Source organism: Tripterygium wilfordii, chromosome 13 (assembly GCF_013401445.1).
Source record: "Tripterygium wilfordii isolate XIE 37 chromosome 13, ASM1340144v1, whole genome shotgun sequence".
Taxonomy (NCBI): domain Eukaryota; kingdom Viridiplantae; phylum Streptophyta; class Magnoliopsida; order Celastrales; family Celastraceae; genus Tripterygium; species Tripterygium wilfordii.
Window position 1 is genome coordinate 2,030,611 of NC_052244.1, and position 20,014 is coordinate 2,050,624.

Here is a 20,014-nt window from a genome sequence, read left to right on the forward strand (position 1 = left end):
AATATGTAATATAATACGTAAGAATTTGAACATGTTCCTTAAACTGTGCAATAATTACTTGAATTATGGAACAATTAGATAGCTAATTACTTTTTGTATTATGGTAAAGGCATAATACATTTGCACATAATTTGTCACAGTATCAGTCACAACATTTTAGACAGCATATACGCTAACATTTAAATCAGCATATATTATACTACTTTCTAAATTGTTGCATATGTAAAGAAGTAATTAAATCTCAATTTTAAAAGTTTAAACTTGAAAGATTAAATTAAATATGACTACTAATGTTTAGTTTAGACATCACTACCTTGTTAGAAGTTCAACTGTTCAAGTGTGGCATGGTTCACGCGTATAATGCACACATTCTTAGACAGAAACGAGCCAACGAATATAAAGTTGTCAGTTAATAGTAGGTGAGAGGCACAGGCGTGCCAAGAGAAATATGAACAAGTACAACCACAAAAACCTGAAAAAGGGTCTTAGTTTTGTTTGGAAAGTAATGATGAAAGAACGGGCTCCTGATATTTCACGTTTAAAACAAGGCCGAGCACAATGTGGAACATTCTTCGATGTTGTGGATGAAATATATCATGAGCTTGTTTAGGTCCACATTTGTAGTATATTTCTCACACAGCCTAGGCAAAAAAGGTAAGGTTCAAATAGCTCATGCAAAGATCGTCCACCCAATTTTCACGACTTGTAATTTAACCACTCAAGATTTCAAAGCCATTCAAAAAATAGGTAACCATTGGTCCATTTGTGATGTAAATCCAGGCCCAGGCCCAAGCCCAACAACAAACAAGCCCTAACTACTCATTAGAAAACCGGTCGACTAATGTTAGGATTGAGCCACTTATATACTGCAACTTGGAACCTGAATCCACCGATGTGGGATTCACGAACGATGTTTACATCATTCACACCCTCTACGACATGCCACTGTTGCCCCTCCGGGCCCCCACTGACACGTGTTTTCGAAACATGCTCTGATGTAAATCAAGGCCCAAACACAGCAACAAGCAGACCCTAACTACCCACTAGAAAATCGGTTGACTAATGTTAGGATTGACCCACTTATATACTGCAACTTGGAACCTGAATCCACCGATGTGGGATTCACGAACGATGTTTACATCAATTCAATAAAGTTCCTTTTTTTTTTTTAAAAAAAAATACCACCGAGAAATATGCTTCCTATTGAAATCGAATCTTGGACACATATATGTCTAACTTAGCCGATTACCAACCGAACCACCTCTCGTTGGTAATTCAATCAAGCTAATGTAGGCTCGCATGTAAAAGAAAACAGACAAAGATTCTTCATAGAGAGCAGCTATTTTAAGATTCACAAGTTCAAAATAACTTACAATATATTTGCGGCGATAACAATAGGAAGCATCCACAACTAGCATCATTCCCTGCACCTAGGGGTGCACATGGGTCGGGTTGGGTCGGGTTTATGGACATATCTCACCTGACCCGCATGGGGTCGGGTTAGTGTTTTACCAACCCTCACCTGACCCTCTTTTGATGTCGGGTTGGGTCGGGTTGGGTCAAACGGGTTGGGTCGGGTCAATGAGGTCGGGTCGGGTTATAGAATAATATGCCAATGTTAATACTTAATAGAAAAAATACTCCAAAAAATAGTCTAAAAACCTGCTTTGGTTGATACAGATTGCAGAATAATAGAAATTAGAAACATCATTTCACATTCATCCACTCCAATCTGCTCATTAAATTGCAGACTTGCAATAGTCCAAAATAATCCAAAAATACCAACAGTTCAAACAAATGACAGTTCACAAATTGACAAAATTTAACAATAGTCCATACTCTAAATTCTAAAATATGCAAATACATCATACAATACTAATTAGTAATCAGAAAATCAAACAGTTTTCTAGTACATTTTCTTCAAATTCTTCATTCTTCACTCTTCACTCTTCAACAATCACTTGTTAGATGAAAAAAGTACATCAAGTTATAAACCTATAATAGCAGTAGAAAGTAATGGTAATGGAAAATTGGAAAGCAAGTTTACAAAACAGTAGTTACCTTACCTTTTGCACTGCTCAATGCTCATTCCATGATAGCAAGGTCACACTCCACCATAATTTCAGGCAAACCCATTTCTAGATTTAAAAACAAGCAGATTAAGTTAATTAATTGTATATAGTCAAACACAAATGTATAAGATTATATAAAAAAGGTAGAAAGTTAGTTACCATTTTCAATTTCTTGTAGTTTCTCAACATCTTCCATCTCCGCTTCAATGTCCATTGAAAATGGTTTCTCCCTTAACCAATTTTGTGCACATACAAGGACCTCCACTGTTTTTGGAGATAAAGAGCTTCTATATGGCCCAATAACTTGACCACTAGTGCTAAAAGTAGACTCTGAAGCAATGGTAGATACTGGTATAGCTAACACAGCCCTAGCCACACGAGAAAGAACAGGGTATTTGCTGCCATTGACCTTCCACCAAGCTAATACGTCAAACTTTTCACTATAGTTCTCACAAGTCTCATCCAAATACCTCCCCACCTCTGTTTGATTTACCAAACTCTCATCAGCTCTCATTCTCATGGCCACCCTTGAAGCAAACATCCTCACACAATCTTCATCATTGTCCTCAACCCTCATTAATTTATTAGGTGGTTGAATTTGGTCAAGACTCTCTCCTCTATCATCTGTACCATCATTAAAGTGATCAAACAATTTTGTCAATGTGTCTTTCACTTTCTCCACCATAACCTCCCTTTTAAATTGATCATAGATCTCCTCAAAGCAATATTTCAGATATTTTAGCTTATAACGAGGGTCAAGGACAGCAGCCACATATAATAGGTAATTCATATTGTCCAAATTATCCCAATATTTATCAAATTTTAACTTCATCCGATCAGCCATAAGTTTCATGTCAACGTCATCACTTTTGCCCATGTCCAACAATCTACTATGTAGTGAGACAATCTCAATGAAAAATGAATTTGAACTCACAGTTTTAGAAGTAGAGAACCTCAAGGTCATATGGTAAAAAAGTTTCAAAAACCACACAAGTGACCTAGCATGCTTCCAATCTTGTTCATTGGGTGGCCCAATGTTCTTGTTAACTTTCCCCTTCCCTTTCTTCACACTACTACCACTTGCCATATCACCAATGTCACTTTTCTCAAAATATTTACAATATCGTCTATCATCCGCCTCAAGCCTCTTAAATGCCTTTTCATACTTAATAGCCACATCCAACATAAAGTAAGTGGAATTCCATCGAGTTTCCACATCCAAACACAAAGATTGCTTGCAATTGATCTTCACTTTATCCACACACTTTCTAAAAGAAGATAACCTAGAAGGTGAGGACCTTACATATCGAATTGAATTACGAATTTTTGCAATGGATTCATCATGCTCATCCAACCCGTCCCTAACAATGAGATTTAGAATATGTGCACAACAACGCATGTGAATAAACTCATGACCCAAGACGGTTCCCTTCCAATCCCTAGTGACAAGTTTCAAGTGCCTAATTGCTGAATCATTTGAACTTGCATTGTCTACTGTGACAGTGAATAATCTCTCTATTCCCCAATCTAACAATAACAATTCAATGGCCAACCCAATCACCTCGCCTTTGTGACTTGAAATTTGAACAAAGTTAATGATTCTTTTGTTCAAATTCCAATCACTATCAATCCAATGCGCGGTGATACACATATAGTTTATATTTTGAATTGATGACCAAGTATCGGTCGTGATACACACCATTTCATTTTTTAAGTGTTTTTTCAATTTCTCCCTCTCTTCCATAAATACCTTCATACAATCCCTAGCAACTGTCATCCTAGAAGGAAGTTTGAATAATGGTTGAAGTGACTCAACAAAGTTTCTAAACCCTTCACCCTTCACACACCTAAATGGCAACTCATCAATGACTACCATTTTAGCCAACTCCTTCCTAGCAACTTCTACATTAAAGTTGACAGCTCGGAGATTGACACCATCCGAAGAACCATCTTCCTTCTTCACAGATTTTAAAGATAGAGTTTTCTGACCTTTCGGTAATTTCCTAAATGGAGACTTCACACACTTGTGAAAATGATTTTTCAAGTTTGTGATTCCATGTGATTTTGATGCACACAAATATGTAGTACCACAGTATGCACATTTAGCACTTTCAGGTGGACCTACGATGTATTTATAATGATCCCATACCCAAGAAGTACGCTTACCCTTGCGTCCGCTTCGCTTAGGAGGGTTGTCCTCCTCCTCCTCCTCCTCATCCTTATGATTGTTCACATCTTCAGTTTTAGGTTGTTGTTCTTGTGGATTTGGCTCTTTCATGACAGCTGTCATGTCTTCTTCGGCACCCAAAGTTTGAGGATTCTGACTCACTAGATCAGCCATATTTCTCAACCTAAAACAATGGCAATGTAATTAGATATATAGAACACAATCCATAAGGTAAAAACAATGAGACAATCAAGTCTGGTATAGTGATATTTCTCAACCTAAAAGATTAAGATATCTACATTTTTAAGAGAATAAAAAAAAAAAAAAAAAGGCATGAGATACAAACCTGGAATTGAAATTTAATGAAATGGAGGGCTTGGATGTAGTACAAAAATCTGCTTTGTAGTGAGATAGAGAGGCCTGAGTTGTTGTCTTGCTGATTGAGAACGAAGTGAGAGACGGAGAGGTGAGAGGCTGATAGTGATAGCCGAGAAATTAGGATTAACCGATTAGGGTTGCCACTTGCCAGGTTGGGTTAGAACTTAGAGGCTAATTGTTTGCCTTAGTATTTAGTGGGTTGGGCTTTGTGTAATGGATTGGTTATTTGGGCCTCAACTCTTAAACACAAAACAAGTATTAGAGTAGTATGAGCTTATAATTATATATCAATATAAAGGATAAAAAGACATAGTATCATTGATATGAGGTCGGGTCGGGTTAATAAGGGTCGGGTTGGGGTACATGTCTCATCCGACCCGTATAAGGTCGGGTTGCCCTCTAACCAACCCTTAACCAACCCTCAACTATGTGGGTATGGGTCGGTTTACGTGGGTCGGGTCGGGTCAATGAGGTCGGGTCGGGTCAAAGTCAGGTTTTGTGCACCCCTACTGCACCTCCCCCATGGTGAGTATTCTGATTTAAAATTCAATTATATCCTCGTCATGGTGCAAAAGGATCCCTCAAAGTTCTTACAGTAGCATCCAGCATTCATTCATCTGGAATAACAGTATATATAACACACAACTCTTTACATCAGGTTCATATTAACAAATAAAATAATCAAGTTTGATCAAGATATAACATACGATTATCCAAGTCTTCCAGCTTCTACGTATTTACTTGTATTTCCTAATCAACTGCCAGATGTTCACTCAGGAGGCCCTCTAGCTATTGGCATTCCACCACCGCCACTGGTTTTGGGCTTTGCAATATCCACAAAAATAACACGTCCATTCAGAGCCTGCAAGAAATTACCTGTTATTTCCAATTTCTGAGTTAAATAAGCCCAACTTGGAAAAAAGATAAACAAGAAATATACCTTTCCATCCATCTCGGTTATTGCCTTTTGGGCTTCATCTTCAGATGCAAAACTAACAAATCCAAATCCTTTAGATTTGCCTGATACTCTATCCATCACAATTTTAGCTGGAAAGATGAATACTGTTGAGCTCAAAATTGATGAAGCTTGGAGTTTCAAAAGGAACCTAGATGTTACTGCAGAAAACTAGCATAAGAACACCTTCAGTGACATGACCACACTGAGAAAATGCTTCTGATAATCCATCCTCCGTGGTGTAAAATGACAACCCTGAACGCAGGGAGTTGAAAGGAAACAATTTCACAAAAAAAATAAAATGTTCATAGTAATGCACAATATCTTGTTTGCTAGCCAAAAGAGCATTTGTTAGGCATGCACATATACAATAAAATTTTCAGGTATAGTACAATTTTTTTAGTAAAATGATACTATAAGACCAGCCACTCTCATCAAAGAAAACAAGACCAACTACTCTCATCAAATAATGCAATGGTTATTTGTATTGTCCTGAATAATATAATATATCAGCACAATTGGCACTTGTCACTTCCTTACCATCACAATCCCTTATTGGAATAAAAATACATCACTCTTATCTTGAAATGAAGCATTTAAGACAATATCTAAGACGAAAAAAAAGGGAAGTCCCACAACAACAAGTAGCACTGTAGCAGAACACATTATGTTAGAAGATTTCAATTGGGCATAAGAGTTTCAAAGAAAAGTTATTTGAAACTATTTCTCTGGTTTCAGGGTGGTTAATTTTTTTTAAATAGGTCAAAATCTTCATTTGCATTGAATGACAAAGTTATCTCAAAACTCAACTATCTGGAAATCTATTAAGGCATACAATTGCAACAAATCTTCATGGATCAAGAGGATAAACAATATATTTTCCACATTATATAGATCAGATCACAGTCTGCAGAAGCTCCGGAGCAATCAAAATAACTTCGAAACCACAAGTACCTTTCAACAATTTTACTTACCAGGCTTTGGAGAACGTCCCTAACAGGATAAACAGAGATGACCATGAAATCGTACAGAATTTTAAATTGGTCCCAGAAAAATCGCAATCAAAGATTGAGCCAGATAACAGCTAACCCTATCAGCACGAACAAATTCAAAACCGCTTGATTCAAGAAACAAGGTAAAATCACAACCCGTAGCAGCATAGGATAGTACAGAATAACTTGAGAACACGTAATCGATAAGCGTGATTGAAAATAAATAAACAACTGATTGGATACTGAGCAAATTGAATTGCCATTTGACTCGGGAAGGAGGGAGTGAGATAGAGATAGTACCTCCAACGAAGAGCTTAGTAGTTATATCTCTGCAGCATGTGAATAGAACAGGAGGAAGACGACGTAATCCGATGCTTTGGCCAACCAGTCTCTTAACCGCCGCCATGTAGAAAGAAAGGAGAGAAGGACTGGAGGAGTACGGGATGGAGGGAAGAAGAGAGACCGAGCTTAAAAACTACGGCAATTCGGGTTTCTGGGCTCGTGGTTTATACTTTTACACTTTTACTACACACCCGGGCACGCTGAACAGGCCCATATCCAAAACTCCCAAGTAGGCCCATACCCAACAACTCCCAACCAGGCCAAGTGGTAGCTTCTTTTTCTTATATCTTGGATTAATTTTACTATATAATGATAAAAAATATCGTTGAACTCGTAAATCCGATCAAAACACATTGATATTTAAAAAAAAATAAAAAATAGTTGATTTCTATTACAACATGATCTGCTTTAAAAACAATTACCCTATCAAAATACATTGATATTTTTTTAAAATAACTAAATAGTTGTATGTCGATTTCTATTACAACGTGATATGCTTTAAAAACAATTACAGCAGATCCCGGGCACTCGGCAAACAGGTAGCATAAGGAATTACATTAAATTGCTAGACTTTTGATCATTAACAAATTACAACATTCCCGGTTACCTTCACACATAACCAAACATGGTACAGAAAATAATCACAAAACACAAGGCTTCAATCTTCTCAATTACTGCCTTCGAAGAGCAAAACCAGACATTACGACCAGAAACAACAGGATAACAGCAGTAATGAAAGAAGCCACCACAGCGCCACTGGCTTTCTGGCAAAAATCACCAAATTGTTGACAAATAGCGAGCCAATTTGTGTTTGCATTGCCATTGTGAGCTAAGTACACTATGGCAGTAGCTGCTCCACCTCCAGCAGTGGCAAGACTCAGTGCAATCTGCAACAATTAATCATACCATTTCATCAATCTTGAACATTAATAGTGTATAATTACATTTAGACAGTAAGGTTGAGAGAGCAATACAGTGTCCAAGATGAGGAGGAGAAGCCTTGGTCCAGCCACGTGCGGCCGGATGATTGATACAATAGAGAATGGAAGGGAAAGGACCAAGTAGCTTGCAACTAGTGCCATTGCTATGACGAAAAACCTGCAACACACCGAACTCTGAATTAGTCTTGTACATGTGAATATCAATGGCGTTTCTTCTCGATCCTTGGCTAGCGCCTGACTAATTATGTACAAAATTTTGAAGATTTATACGTACGAGAAAGTGGGGAGATCGTCGTAACTAGCTTGGAATTGGAAGAACTGAGTGAAGAAAGGAAGAGTCTCTTCACTAGTTCCCATAGCAGCAGAAGCAGCTAAAGCAGAGATCATAGCACAAATCCTCAAAATGAAGTCCATTATGGCAATTCCCTTCTTGTATCCACCCAGAGCAGCCGCAGTTGTTGCAATGAGAGGCGCCTTTCCTTTCGCCCCCGCGCTTGACTCTGGAACGTCGATGGCCATCGATTCACGGTGCGACATTGTTGGGGGTGAAACAGAGAAGGCAAAGAGAGAGAGAGAGAGAGGCTTGGGAAGGTTGTGATTTGTGTTGGTTGAATAAGAAATAATTCAAAAGCTGCTGATGAAAATGAATGAGGAAATGAGGATTATATAGAGAACACAAACAAAACCAAAAGTAGAGTTGGTTAAGGAGAACAGGTACATAGTTTCCTTCCATCTATGATGTATGCATTAGAAATTCTAATTTTCTATGTTAATGGGGAGTACGTACGAGGAGGAGTTGTTGCTTAATATTCAACGTGATCCAAATTAGCTGGTTCCATTCAACTTATATGTTTGGACTGGGGGTGAGCCCACGTGGGTTTACTTGACAATGGAGGAAAAACCCATCTCACTCAGAAGTTTAAGCCATTGAGTTAGACCTCCCCATGCCTTTTAAATCACACTTCAAACTTTCTATTTTTTCAATGTGAGACTTTGTGTTGGGCTCCAACACTCCCCCTCAAACAAAGTCCCTACATCCTCAAACCCATCACACTTGTCACATCTTTTGTGTGCTCAGAGATGGGAGATCTCAATTTTTTTAACTCACATTCTTTGGGCCCCAAACACACCCCCGCAACCTCGCTATGCTACCATGTTAGGAATTTGGACCGGGGGTGAACCCACATTACATGAGCCGAACACATGTGGGTTTTGGCAATAGAGAAGCCCATCTCACCCAAAAGCTTAAGCCATTGAGTTGGATCTCCCCCATGCCTTATAAATCACACTTCAACTTTATATTTTTTCAATGTGAGACTTTGTGTTGAGATCCAACATTGAATAGGTCTAGTCTCACATAAGGCCCACACTTGGGTCAACAACAAATTGAATGATTTAAATTGTAGAGGTTAAAGTCAAAACTTAAAACAAGACTTTGCTTCGATATCATATTAAGATTAATTATTTTCAATTATTGGGCCCGTACTTGGGCTTTTAAGAAACGTGCTAGCCCATAAATACCAAGAATTTGGGTTAATGTTGGCAGTAAGTAAAGTGGTAAACCACGAAAAGCGGAAGGCCCAATCCGTCAGTTTTTTGCGACAAACACACTGGTAGGCCGGTAGCCACCGGCCCACCAAGGTTAATATCTTACTATTTTTTTTTAATTTTTTTTTTAGAAAAAACTTAATGGTGTTTCCCACCTTATCCGCTCCCCGTCTCTCCGCCAACCACATCGACGGACTTGTCATCTTCTCATATAAAGAAATGAAGAGAGAGAAAAACTGCCGAGGTGTCTACCGGCAATGGCTTGCGCAACGAGGCAACTCCTCCACCCGTTCGGCGTGTGTGCCCGAATGCAACCATCCTCCACTGCAGCCATTTCGCGGTCACTTGTAAAATTCAGTGGATGCAACCAACCGTCCTGTAGGCTGAATGTGGATTCTGTTATTCTGAATCTGAAATCAGTAGCCAAATCGTTACCGGATAGTGGTGGCGTTGTGTCTGCCGATGACAATGAAGATGGAGTCTCCCTGGGGACGATGAAGTTGCCTTCGAATATTGACTTCGATCGATTGGAAACCTTGCTTTTCCAGGTATTAACTCTCATTTGACTCAATTTTGAGTTTGAACATTACTGAAATTCAGTTAGGGTTTGTGGTTGTAGTTATCACAATGTCAAAGCCTCCTTCTAGTGTATATGTTACGCCATTATTGACTTAATTAATCAATTAAGATGAAGCATTTGAAGATAATTTCAACACTTCATTTTTGTTAAACTATGCATTTTTCTCCTTGGAATAATGCCTGATTTTCCTAATGCTTGTACAGTGGGCGAACAGTCTTTGCCAGGGAGCAAATCTGCCACTTCCGGTGCCTTTGAAGGTCAGCTGTAATGTTTGCATGGGATTGACATGCTATGTCAATTATGTGTGGCTTAATGTTTACTTGTGTTTGTCTAGAGTCAACTAGCCTACAAAGGGTAGATAAACTGTCAAAATGCTGCTAAAATGAATTCAGTAATATCTAAGTTTTAATTAGCAGGTTGATAAAATCCCTGGTGGAGCAAGATTGGGTTTCATTACAATCGGAGATGGGAAGACTGAGCTCCTCGTGTACATAGATTGCTTGGTTTTCCCCGCAACTGCTGGCTCTGGTCCAATTTTCCGAGCTATAAGAAATGGAGCTTTAAAAGATAAATCGCCTCCTGGGGAGCCAAGAATCATGAGAAGTCTTCTGGCAGCCCTCAAGAAGTCAATCGAAATTGCTAGAGTTTGAAGTGCTCATTCATTTGAGATGTAATTATATATTTTTTTAACCTGTTACTTGAAGCATGATGAAAGAATGGATATTGGTTATTGCCATAAGAATCAGTCTCTCTTTTTTTTCGGCGTGATTACAAAATGTCTCTTGGTTTGTTGGCATAGGATCATAATCCTTATCTCTCAGTTGGTTTCAAATTTATGCACACACTCACCAGGAAGAGAACTTGTGCTGTCTTTTTATGTTGGAAAATCTTTTATCTGAACTTTGTTTAGTGCCAGCAAGTCTTACCACTTAGGTCAACAACCACTGACATAAGGCTTACCTTTCATCTTTGTGCTCCTCTGTCATTGGAAAGATGTATGTTCTTTTCTAGTGATCTTCTTCCAATTAGGAAGTAAACTAACAAATGCTTAGCAATTAGCAAACAACTGTGGTGTTGGCAGTTTGTCTTATTCAATGCTTTGATTTTCTCTCATAGAAACAATGAAATTATCGCTATTGTATTGACAGAGGACACATAAAGGATGAATTGAACGTCCAGAACTTATATTGTGGCTCTGTGTCTAGATTGATAGACTCATGTGAATCTGAAAATGAAATTCTCTGAGTTTTTCCTTCTTATTCCTAGTCACTGTTTTCTTAGGCTAATTGACCTAGTTAGTAACTTAGAAATGAAATTTGTTCTGGGATTTATGAGTTAATGGAGAGGCAAGAATATTCTGGAGGAAGGTTTGTTATGTGAGAAGGATTTGATGCTATTGTTGTGGGGTCTGGTTATGGTGGTTCAGTTGCTGCTTGTCGAATGTCCGTGGCAGGTATAAAGGTATGTCTACTAGAGAAAGGCAAGAGATGGGAAGGTCATGATTTTCCAACAGTTTGAAAATTATGTCTGCCGTGAGGATGGATGATCGAAACCTAGGCATCAGCTTTGAACATAAGGATGCTCTGTTTCAGGTCATACTTTCTTCTGAACTCATATACCAAAATTATGACAAGTTGGGCATAGTTTAATGTCTCAGCACTTAGAATTCAATGCGAACTAAATGGATTTATTCGTCAAAGTGCAATTCAGTGGAGGGGCTAAAGTTCTTATTGACCACTTCTTCTTGCGTAGGAACTCAAATTGCTTATTTTGTGTGCTCCCTTTGATCCATGCAGAAGATGGATGCATCATCAGGTGCAGGCAATGGAAGTCCATTCTGTTCTTCTTCGTAATGGGTATGCAACTGAGAGTTTCTGGCTTCCAACAGAACGTAATGATTTAATCAGAACTTCACTAGAGGAAGAACGTGATCTTTAATCATATCTCTGGAATGAAAGATACGCAGATATGATGCAATTTTTGTGAGAAAAAATTGGTTTAGTTAAAGCTCAAATAAATCATTAGAACTTCACTAACTCAACTTTGTTTGCAGATATCAATGGCTATGCTAGGCAAAGACAATATCATACCTCTGTTGGAAACATCGAAGGCCAGCATGCGACACCAGATTGTGAAATTCATAGCCCAGTTGATACCTCGCAATGAGAGATGCACCTGCAAGGAATGTGAGGTCTTTTCTGGAATATTTGGGAATGCGATTTGGCATCAAAACATAACCTCAGTTGTGCTTTGCTTGTTTAACCAGTCGTGCAGGGTGTTGCACATGTTTTGTTTTTTTTTAGAACTTACCAAGTCTGCACGACTGGTTAAACAAGCAAAGCACAACTAGGCTTCCCTTTTCACCATTTTTGCACCGCAGAAAAATTTTCGAATCCGGATATATCTTGGACATCAATGGTAACAACTCATATTTGATCCATCCAGAGAGAATGCTACTTTCAACACTATATATCTCCGGCGGACGGAGCCTCCTCGTGACTCCATAGACATCATTTTTAGCGAACAATTACATGAAGTTACACCAGCCTGGTTTCAAGCATGAAAGGGAGGTTGTGACGGGTTTTGGACATTCAGATTTGTTGTTTGGAGAGGAGTCTCACAAGAAGGTATTTCCTCACATTTTTATCACACAAAGTTAGCTGAACAAGGAGGACATAGTCTGATGGGATGCAACGTAAAGAATTGCGATAAAGAGGCCTTAAATTGGGCATGTGATCCTTATGACTATGAAATGTCAGAGAGCTGGTTTTCCCCTTCTGTTTTTTGTTTTCTTGTTCATGTTGTTGATTCTTATGTTTGTTGCATTCTCTATATGTTTAAGTTTAAATCCCCAGGATCGAATATTCGATCATGTTGTTCAATGATGCCATCTTTGTTTTTGGTGGAATCAAATTTGTTCATGTAGCTTTTTGTTCAGTCGTATCTTTGAGGCATATGCCATATAATTAATTGTTCTCTTGTTTATTATAGCTTCACATATAACAGGTTTCACTAGGACTAGCACATCAAGCTCCTCCAGAGTCCATGCCATGTAAGATTAAGATTTTGGTGCCGTATTGACCCAGGAGGTTTTGAGTTTGATTTTCACGAGTAATATCTATTGTTGTGCTTTTGTCACTCTGTCTTCTGTACGTGTGGGTCAGATGGCAGGAGGCACTTGAAAGATGAAATCTTTTTTCATTGGTTTGGATTGGTTAAGAAAACTGACACAAAAATCCATGAAAGAGAGAGAAATGCATAAAAAGGGCAAAAACCATAAAGATGATTTCATCTATGGCGTATGGCATGGTGACAAGTGGTGTCTGCTTCTTTTTGTCTCTTGCGAAGTAGTGCAGGCCTGCGTTTTCCTTGCCTTCGCGTCTCACGCTCTTTAGATTCCGCTAATCAGCCAAACGAAACGACACCGTCAGAGTCCCCAATGCTGTCATGAGCTAAAGCGCACAGAGAGCAAAATATGGGAACTTTCACTCTTCACTGGTATTGTAATCCATTAGTATCTCCTTCAACAATCAATTCCGCTAAAACCCTAGTTCTCTTCAGCAACGCCAATGGAATCCCCAAGCACCTCTCTTTATCTAAGCGCACCTCCCGGTTTCAGGTCCTCTCTTCGCCTTCCAATGGCTCCTCCGGCCCAGTTGATAACTCACCCAGGTTTGACCTTCAATTTTCGCGTTGGGTATTTTGTGATACTCAGAGTTAGGTAGAAACGGATAAGGTTGATGGGTTTTCAAATGTGAATTTTGCGTGCAAAACAATAGAAATAATTGGTTGCTTACTTGAACTTAGATTTCTTGGTTTCCAATGAAAGGATTTGTTTTTACCCAGGTGTGATTGCGTGACCTAATGTTCCTAATCTACGGATTGTGCTTTTCCTTATCGAATTAATTTTCTTGTATACTATGGAAAATTACGTTTGTTGTAGACTTGCAATTAATCTAATGCTGTATGTTTTTATCAGCAACTTTTGTATTATCGAAGGACCAGAGACAGTTCAGGATTTTATGCAGATGCAACTGCGAGAGATCCAAGACAATATTAGGAGTAGACGCAATAAGATCTTTCTCCTGATGCAAGAGGTTTATTATTTCAATTTTTTATTAAATGTGCTGTGCTTGTTTTGGTGTACAAAAAATACTTTTCTTCAAAAAATGTTTAATTTAATCTTTTTCAGTTAAGGCGGTTGCGGGTGCAACAGCGCGACTTAAGAGCATGAAAGTTGTAGATGAAAGTGGAGAGGAAGTGGCAAACGGGATGCCTGACATCCCTTCATCTGTACCATTTCTCCCTCACGTGGTAAGTTTCCAAAACAATTGGACATGGAAGGCAGCTTGGGAAGCTAATGCTCATCTAGGTGAGAACATGGGTACCCACCCAATAGTTATAGAACTGTGTACAATGTAAATAGCAGATAGATCATTAGCATCACAGCAGAATTGTGTACATAAATGGGACTTCGCATGTTTTTCTCTCTTGCATTTTTTCACTTTTGGCCACATGTAGTTTCAGTCCTCAATAAAGATATGACTATTTAATTTTTAACTAACACAAAACATTTTTCATTTTTGAGCAGACGCTAAAAACGCTGAGACATCTCTATTTAACAAGCTTGTCATTCATATCTGGGATAATTGTGTTCGAGGGCTTAATTGCACCAACAGTAAGTTTTGGAAGAGTTTCTCTTTTTCTTTCTTAGAATGCATGTGTATTATTCATGATCACCAGTTGTTGTCTGTCTCAATTTAGTTTGCCATTCTATTTTTGTCATGTACTATCAAATATGAACATATTGATAGTACATATTGATGATCACCAGTTGTTTGAATCTGTACCCAATTTCCCAACAATGAGATAGATAGAGAGATAGTAATTATCATTTTGAAGATAACCCTTGCCATGCCCTAGTGATGGTTCTGGTGCATCATTTGTGAGATCGCAAGAATGAGTTGGGAGGCAAGATAAATATGCAAAATGGTGTCTTTGATAACGTCATAGGTGATATAGATATGTAAGCATATGCATGTTTCCAAATTAATTGCCTAATTCCTTGATCCCATTTTCATTGCAGTTGGAAATTAAATTAGGGCTAGGTGGCACTTCATATGAAGATTTTATACGCAGCATGCATTTGCCACTGCAATCGAGGTAATCACTTTCTTTTCAACTTATTCAAGAAAAAACCTAAAGCAAATGAACTTTTGGCATTACTGGACTTAATGTTTGGTTGTTTAAAGCCTAGAAGTTCAATCGTAACATCTTAATCTCTCAATTCAGTCAGGTTGATCCTATTGTGGCATCGCTTTCTGGTGGGGCAGTTGGTGTTATTTCAGCTTTGATGTTAATTGAAGCCAACAATGTTGAGCAACAGAAGAAGAAAAGGTGCAGATATTGCAATGGAACTGGTATACATCAATTTGGTCTGAGGATCTTTTTTTGCCTGCTAATAGAATTTCTTGTTTAGGAGATATAACGATCTTCGCTAGATGTTGGTACCATTTTGGCAGTGTAGAATGTAGAAATGAAATTGGATTTGTGCAAAAGCGTAAGGATTGTACAATTTGTCCTCAATATCTATACCAAGTCTCTTTTGGCGTATGGTTTTCAAGATCTGGTCTGACAGTTACTACTTACTAATGTCCAGTTACTAAACCATACATTACTTTGTGCATGATTTTTTTATCCTCTTTTTGGATAATGCTATGCGTATTTAAGCTAAGTAATACATATTAGCATGATCCGCTACTAAAAGTCAAGATGAGTATCTTTGTGATGAATTGATCCCTTGAAACTTACATAGATTATGCTGTCTTGACTGTCTTTTTATTCCTTTGAACTTCACAAGACTGGATGTCAATGTTATTATGTTTTACAACCCAACAAGGAGAGCAGGGTTCCTATTCGGTACGGTTACTTCATCTTCCATGTTCTGATATTGTTTCTCTGTCTTTGTGAACCTATGCACAGGATATTTGGCTTGTGCTCGATGTTCTGCGAGTGGTGTTTGCTTGAGCATTGATCTTATCTCGCTCTCAAGTGCCTCCGATCCCCTCTGCGAGTGCCCACAACCCAAAGGTGTTCAAACTGTTCAGGTGCAGGAAAGGTAATTAGACTTGATTTGAAACACATAAACTATGAATTCTGGAAATATGATGTAGCATTTTAAGGCTGCGGTGCTCCATAACTCCATCTAATCAATCTTATCATTTGGTTATGATATCGATGCAGTAATAGTCAGTTGTAGAATGCAACATGTGCATTCATATTGTGGGTCGCAGTTGCTGAGCTTGAGATGGGGAGAAAATAATGGAAAATATAATTTGTATATTGAAAATATGTTCAGACTAGATAGAACTATAAGAAAATAAAATAAAAAAGAAATGTAAATAGCTGTTGTCTCCTATGCATTATTTAGATACTTCCTCGTCGTTTGAGTGAGCGGATGTTTGAGTTCATGCCTGACAACTATTTTTGTTGTTGTAGTCTGTTGTCCGTGAAACACTTTCAGCTGTCGTCGTACTGATGACTTTATTGTTGAATTCATGGATGTTGATTGTCTGATAATATGATAACGTAGGTTATGTGCCCAACATGCCTATGCACTGGAATGGTGATGGCTAGCGAACATGATCCGTGGATCGATCCTTTTGACTAAGGAAGATGGAAGAGCTCAACTTCGGCAGAGAATAAAGGATATATATAATCAAACTCAGACATTGCTCTCCTCCTCTCTTTCTGATGCACCAACACGTATTATTCAACAGATGTTATTATCTTGAGTATATTTGTAATCTGCTTAAACTTGCCCATGGCCCCAAGGAAAATGGCGGAGGCCAATGGTTGTACTCTATGCATTCTAATATAGACAATATATAAAGGAGACTTTGGGACCAACTTGTTACCAGGAAAAAGAGAGTAGTATTCCTTTTCTCGTATGTATCGTTCATACTTCATAGTACAAAAATTCCTTAGTCAGTCATGAGATGTATATGGTCAAACAATGAGAGGCTATATCTCATTTTAAGATGTTCCAGTTGGGTAAATATGTATACGATAAGTCTATATCTATAGGTGCAATGAATTAGCTCAAACTTTGTATGTGATCAAAGTTGGAATAAAATTTGGTGAATGAATATGGCCAGTGGAAAACATTCAAAGAAAATCTGATATCTATTCTCTCATTGTAACTTTACACTTTGGTTTATAAATTCAATGAGAGTTTTTTCAAACATTTTAAAATGTCGGTTGGTCCTGCATGGGTAAAAATTCAACTGATCTAGAGCATTGTCCACTCCTAGACGGCGCCATGACGTTCTAAGTGGTGAAGCATGATTGGAAACTTTATTTAAATAACTTTATAAATGTGAGAATTCACCAACAAACCGACAGTTTGGCCGAGTGGTCTAAGGCGCCAGATTTAGGCTCTGGTCCGAAAGGGCGTGGGTTCAAATCCCACAGCTGTCAAACTTTTTCATTTGTACTACATGAAAAGTCAAATAAGCCCTCCAATCTTTTTTTAAAAATTCAAAATAAACCCTTGGCCCAATATGAAAAGTCAAATAAGCCCTCCAATCTTTTTTTAAAAATTCAAAATAAACCCTTGGCCCAATATGAGTTAGGGCTCATGAAGCCCAAGTAAACCAAGACCTAGTTTTCTTCTCGGACCGGGCTCATGACTCTGGATGCTCCCTTCTCTAAAAACCCATGTCAAAAATATTTCAAAAGCCCGAAGCTCAATGTCACATTAACTGTGATAGGCTCATGACTCTGGATGCCGCCTCTCTAAAAGCCCATGTTGGCGAAACCCTAGTTGCCGACTATAAAACTCTAGCAAACACAGTCTTGACACAGAAATTTACCCTAGGTTGGTTGCGAAGAGAGCGAGCAAAGATGCAGATCTTCGTGAAGACCCTGACCGGAAAGACCATAACTCTCGAGGTAGAGAGCAGCGACACCATTGACAATGTCAAGGCTAAGATCCAGGACAAGGAAGGTATTTACTACATAACTTTTTTTTTTCCTCGATTCATTTTCTTTTTTGCCGTCTTGTTTCCTTGATTTCTGTTTGGATGGCGAGAAATTGAGTAGTTCATTAATATTGAACCTCAACAGGGATTCCACCGGACCAGCAGAGGTTGATTTTTGCTGGAAAGCAACTCGAAGATGGCCGTACTTTGGCTGACTACAATATTCAAAAAGGTGGCTCTCTATGCATTTAGATTTCTTGCGTTTTTGGTATGAGAATAAAATTTAATTTCACTGTGTAAGGCTTCTTTGACTTGTTTAATTGTTGATTGTTGCAGAGTCCACTCTTCACCTTGTGCTGAGGCTTCGTGGAGGGATCATTGAGCCTTCTTTGATGGCTTTGGCTAGGAAATACAATCAAGAGAAAATGATCTGCCGCAAGTATGTTATTCTTATCTAATTGCCCAAAAATAATGTAATTATCTAATGAGATCTTAATGTCATTCGTTTTGGATTTTCATGTTTCATATGCATGTTCAAATAATTTTGTTTGTTAGGATAACATCAGGTCATGTGGCGCTTTATACTAGTTTATGATAGCTAATGATGAAATTATCACCAATGATTGTCTTCTCCTTGCTTAATAATCTAAAATCAAAATTGAAGGGAAAGTAACTAAGCTTTTTTTGCTGGTAAAGTGCAAAAAAGGTTATACGATTTTCCAAGATTTATTTCCATTCTTTAACTTTATCAGCTGAGCTTATTTTTTACATGCAGTTGATTTTCATGGATGGGTACATTAAAATCCTATTCTAATTGTTATTTTTGATTTCGTATGTAGATTGCATCTTGCATTCTTAAGTTATATTTATCGTGGAAGATTAAATTTTTTGTGGGATTGTGTAATCATATTGAAGTTCCTCCTCAGATTGATAGAATTTAAACAATTCAATTCTCTAAAGAGTGTGTCACTTGATTGACTAAATTATTTTTAAAGATGTTCTCTCTTTCCGACTACTCAATTTTTTGCTTGTAATTTGTTTTCAGTTGGATGAAAAGTTTTAGCGGTTACTCTAAGGTCTTAATTTGAGTCTTCTATGTTTGGTTAAACCTTGTGCACCTTCAATTCCTTGCTCAAATGTTTTTGGGGTTGTGTTTTTCTTTTATCGTGTGTGGACTCTAAGTCGAACGCTTTTTTGCGTTTAACATTGCATGGGAGCACATCTGTTTTCCTCTTATTAATTTAACTGAGGGTGTGAATTCTTCATGAGAAAGCTTACTAGGTTTGATAAGTGCAAGGGATTGGTTGATTAATTAAACGGCCTTTTGGCCGTCTAATGACTCCATCCATGTAAGAGTAGTACGGATAATTTGGTCAAATTGATGTTTGATCCTAATTGGTCTCACTTTGATTGATGTAATGAGGGAAAGGAATGTCTGGTTGTAGCTTTGGTCACTATTATCTGTTGTTTCTTAATTTTGTTCCAGTACTGCCTACTTCATGTTTGCTTTTCAGGTGAGCAATTTTTTATTCAGTCTGTGCTCAATTCATATGTATTTAATTTTTGATTTGTAGGTGTTATGCTCGTCTGCATCCTCGTGCTGTGAACTGCAGGAAGAAGAAGTGCGGTCACAGCAACCAGGTGCCTACCTGGCTACCTGCCACTCCAATTTTTTTGAGACGACAACATTTTCATATATGTTTCGCATCACTTCATTTTCTTGGACCTCTTAATGATTATACTCTAGATAGCTGAAGCCTGTGTATTTTCCTTGCAGTTGAGGCCCAAGAAGAAATCCAAGTGAACAATGGTAGTGGCTCTCTATGGTGCCATCAAAGAGGAACATGGTGTTGAGTGTTTTCCATGTTTTATTCTTTTGTGGTGTCAACTAGACATGGATTTGGAGTAAACAATGAATAGCACCGTATTTGGTAGCATTTGTTTTTGTTTCTTTATGCTCTATTAGACTTGGATTTGGAATTTAACAATGAATACCATGTTATTTTGTTGTGCACTATGTATTTGTTCCCCCTCCCTGTTCGTCCAAGTCCTACAAC

At 38.1% G+C, this 20,014-nt stretch overlaps 4 protein-coding genes, 1 non-coding gene and 1 pseudogene across 9 annotated transcripts; 4 read left to right on the forward strand and 2 right to left on the reverse strand.

Moving 5' to 3' along the window:
* Nucleotides 1-1,179: 1,179 nt before the first annotated feature.
* On the reverse strand, nt 1,180-7,064 carry LOC120012378 (small RNA-binding protein 11, chloroplastic-like). Of its 5 annotated transcripts, none has more exons than XM_038863782.1 (6): nt 6,865-7,064; nt 5,759-5,791; nt 5,558-5,664; nt 5,325-5,479; nt 5,133-5,234; nt 1,180-1,430 (listed from the first exon to the last, which is right to left on the reverse strand). In XM_038863782.1, the coding sequence occupies exons 1-4, from the start codon at nt 6,968-6,970 to the stop codon at nt 5,387-5,389; spliced, it is 339 nt and encodes a 112-aa protein (XP_038719710.1). In that variant the 5' UTR covers nt 6,971-7,064; the 3' UTR covers nt 1,180-1,430; nt 5,133-5,234; nt 5,325-5,386. The 5 variants fall into 5 exon arrangements, with proteins under 5 accessions (XP_038719710.1, XP_038719708.1, XP_038719707.1 ...); XM_038863780.1 differs by having other exon boundaries at nt 5,759-5,827; XM_038863779.1 differs by having other exon boundaries at nt 5,759-5,827; nt 6,808-7,064.
* Nucleotides 7,065-7,577: 513 nt separating this feature from the next.
* Nucleotides 7,578-8,384, reverse strand: LOC120011672 (casparian strip membrane protein 1-like). The gene is made up of 3 exons (XM_038862768.1): nt 8,122-8,384; nt 7,881-8,004; nt 7,578-7,793 (listed from the first exon to the last, which is right to left on the reverse strand). Exons 1-3 carry the CDS (start codon nt 8,382-8,384, stop codon nt 7,578-7,580), a joined length of 603 nt encoding a protein of 200 aa, XP_038718696.1.
* A 1,178-nt stretch (nt 8,385-9,562) lies between these two features.
* LOC120011755 lies at nt 9,563-10,733 on the forward strand. Its single transcript, XM_038862863.1, has 3 exons — nt 9,563-9,943; nt 10,179-10,232; nt 10,392-10,733. Exons 1-3 carry the CDS (start codon nt 9,653-9,655, stop codon nt 10,623-10,625), a joined length of 579 nt encoding a protein of 192 aa, XP_038718791.1. The 5' UTR covers nt 9,563-9,652; the 3' UTR covers nt 10,626-10,733.
* Nucleotides 10,734-12,991: 2,258 nt separating this feature from the next.
* On the forward strand, nt 12,992-16,923 carry LOC120011754 (annotated as a pseudogene).
* A 451-nt stretch (nt 16,924-17,374) lies between these two features.
* On the forward strand, nt 17,375-17,454 carry TRNAL-UAG. The gene has a single exon. It is a non-coding gene; the product is annotated as a tRNA-Leu (tRNA).
* A 282-nt stretch (nt 17,455-17,736) lies between these two features.
* Nucleotides 17,737-19,974, forward strand: LOC120013081 (ubiquitin-60S ribosomal protein L40-like). The gene is made up of 5 exons (XM_038864726.1): nt 17,737-17,983; nt 18,103-18,189; nt 18,294-18,396; nt 19,532-19,598; nt 19,735-19,974. The coding sequence occupies exons 1-5, from the start codon at nt 17,752-17,754 to the stop codon at nt 19,759-19,761; spliced, it is 516 nt and encodes a 171-aa protein (XP_038720654.1). The 5' UTR covers nt 17,737-17,751; the 3' UTR covers nt 19,762-19,974.
* The last annotated feature ends 40 nt before the right edge of the window (nt 19,975-20,014 follow it).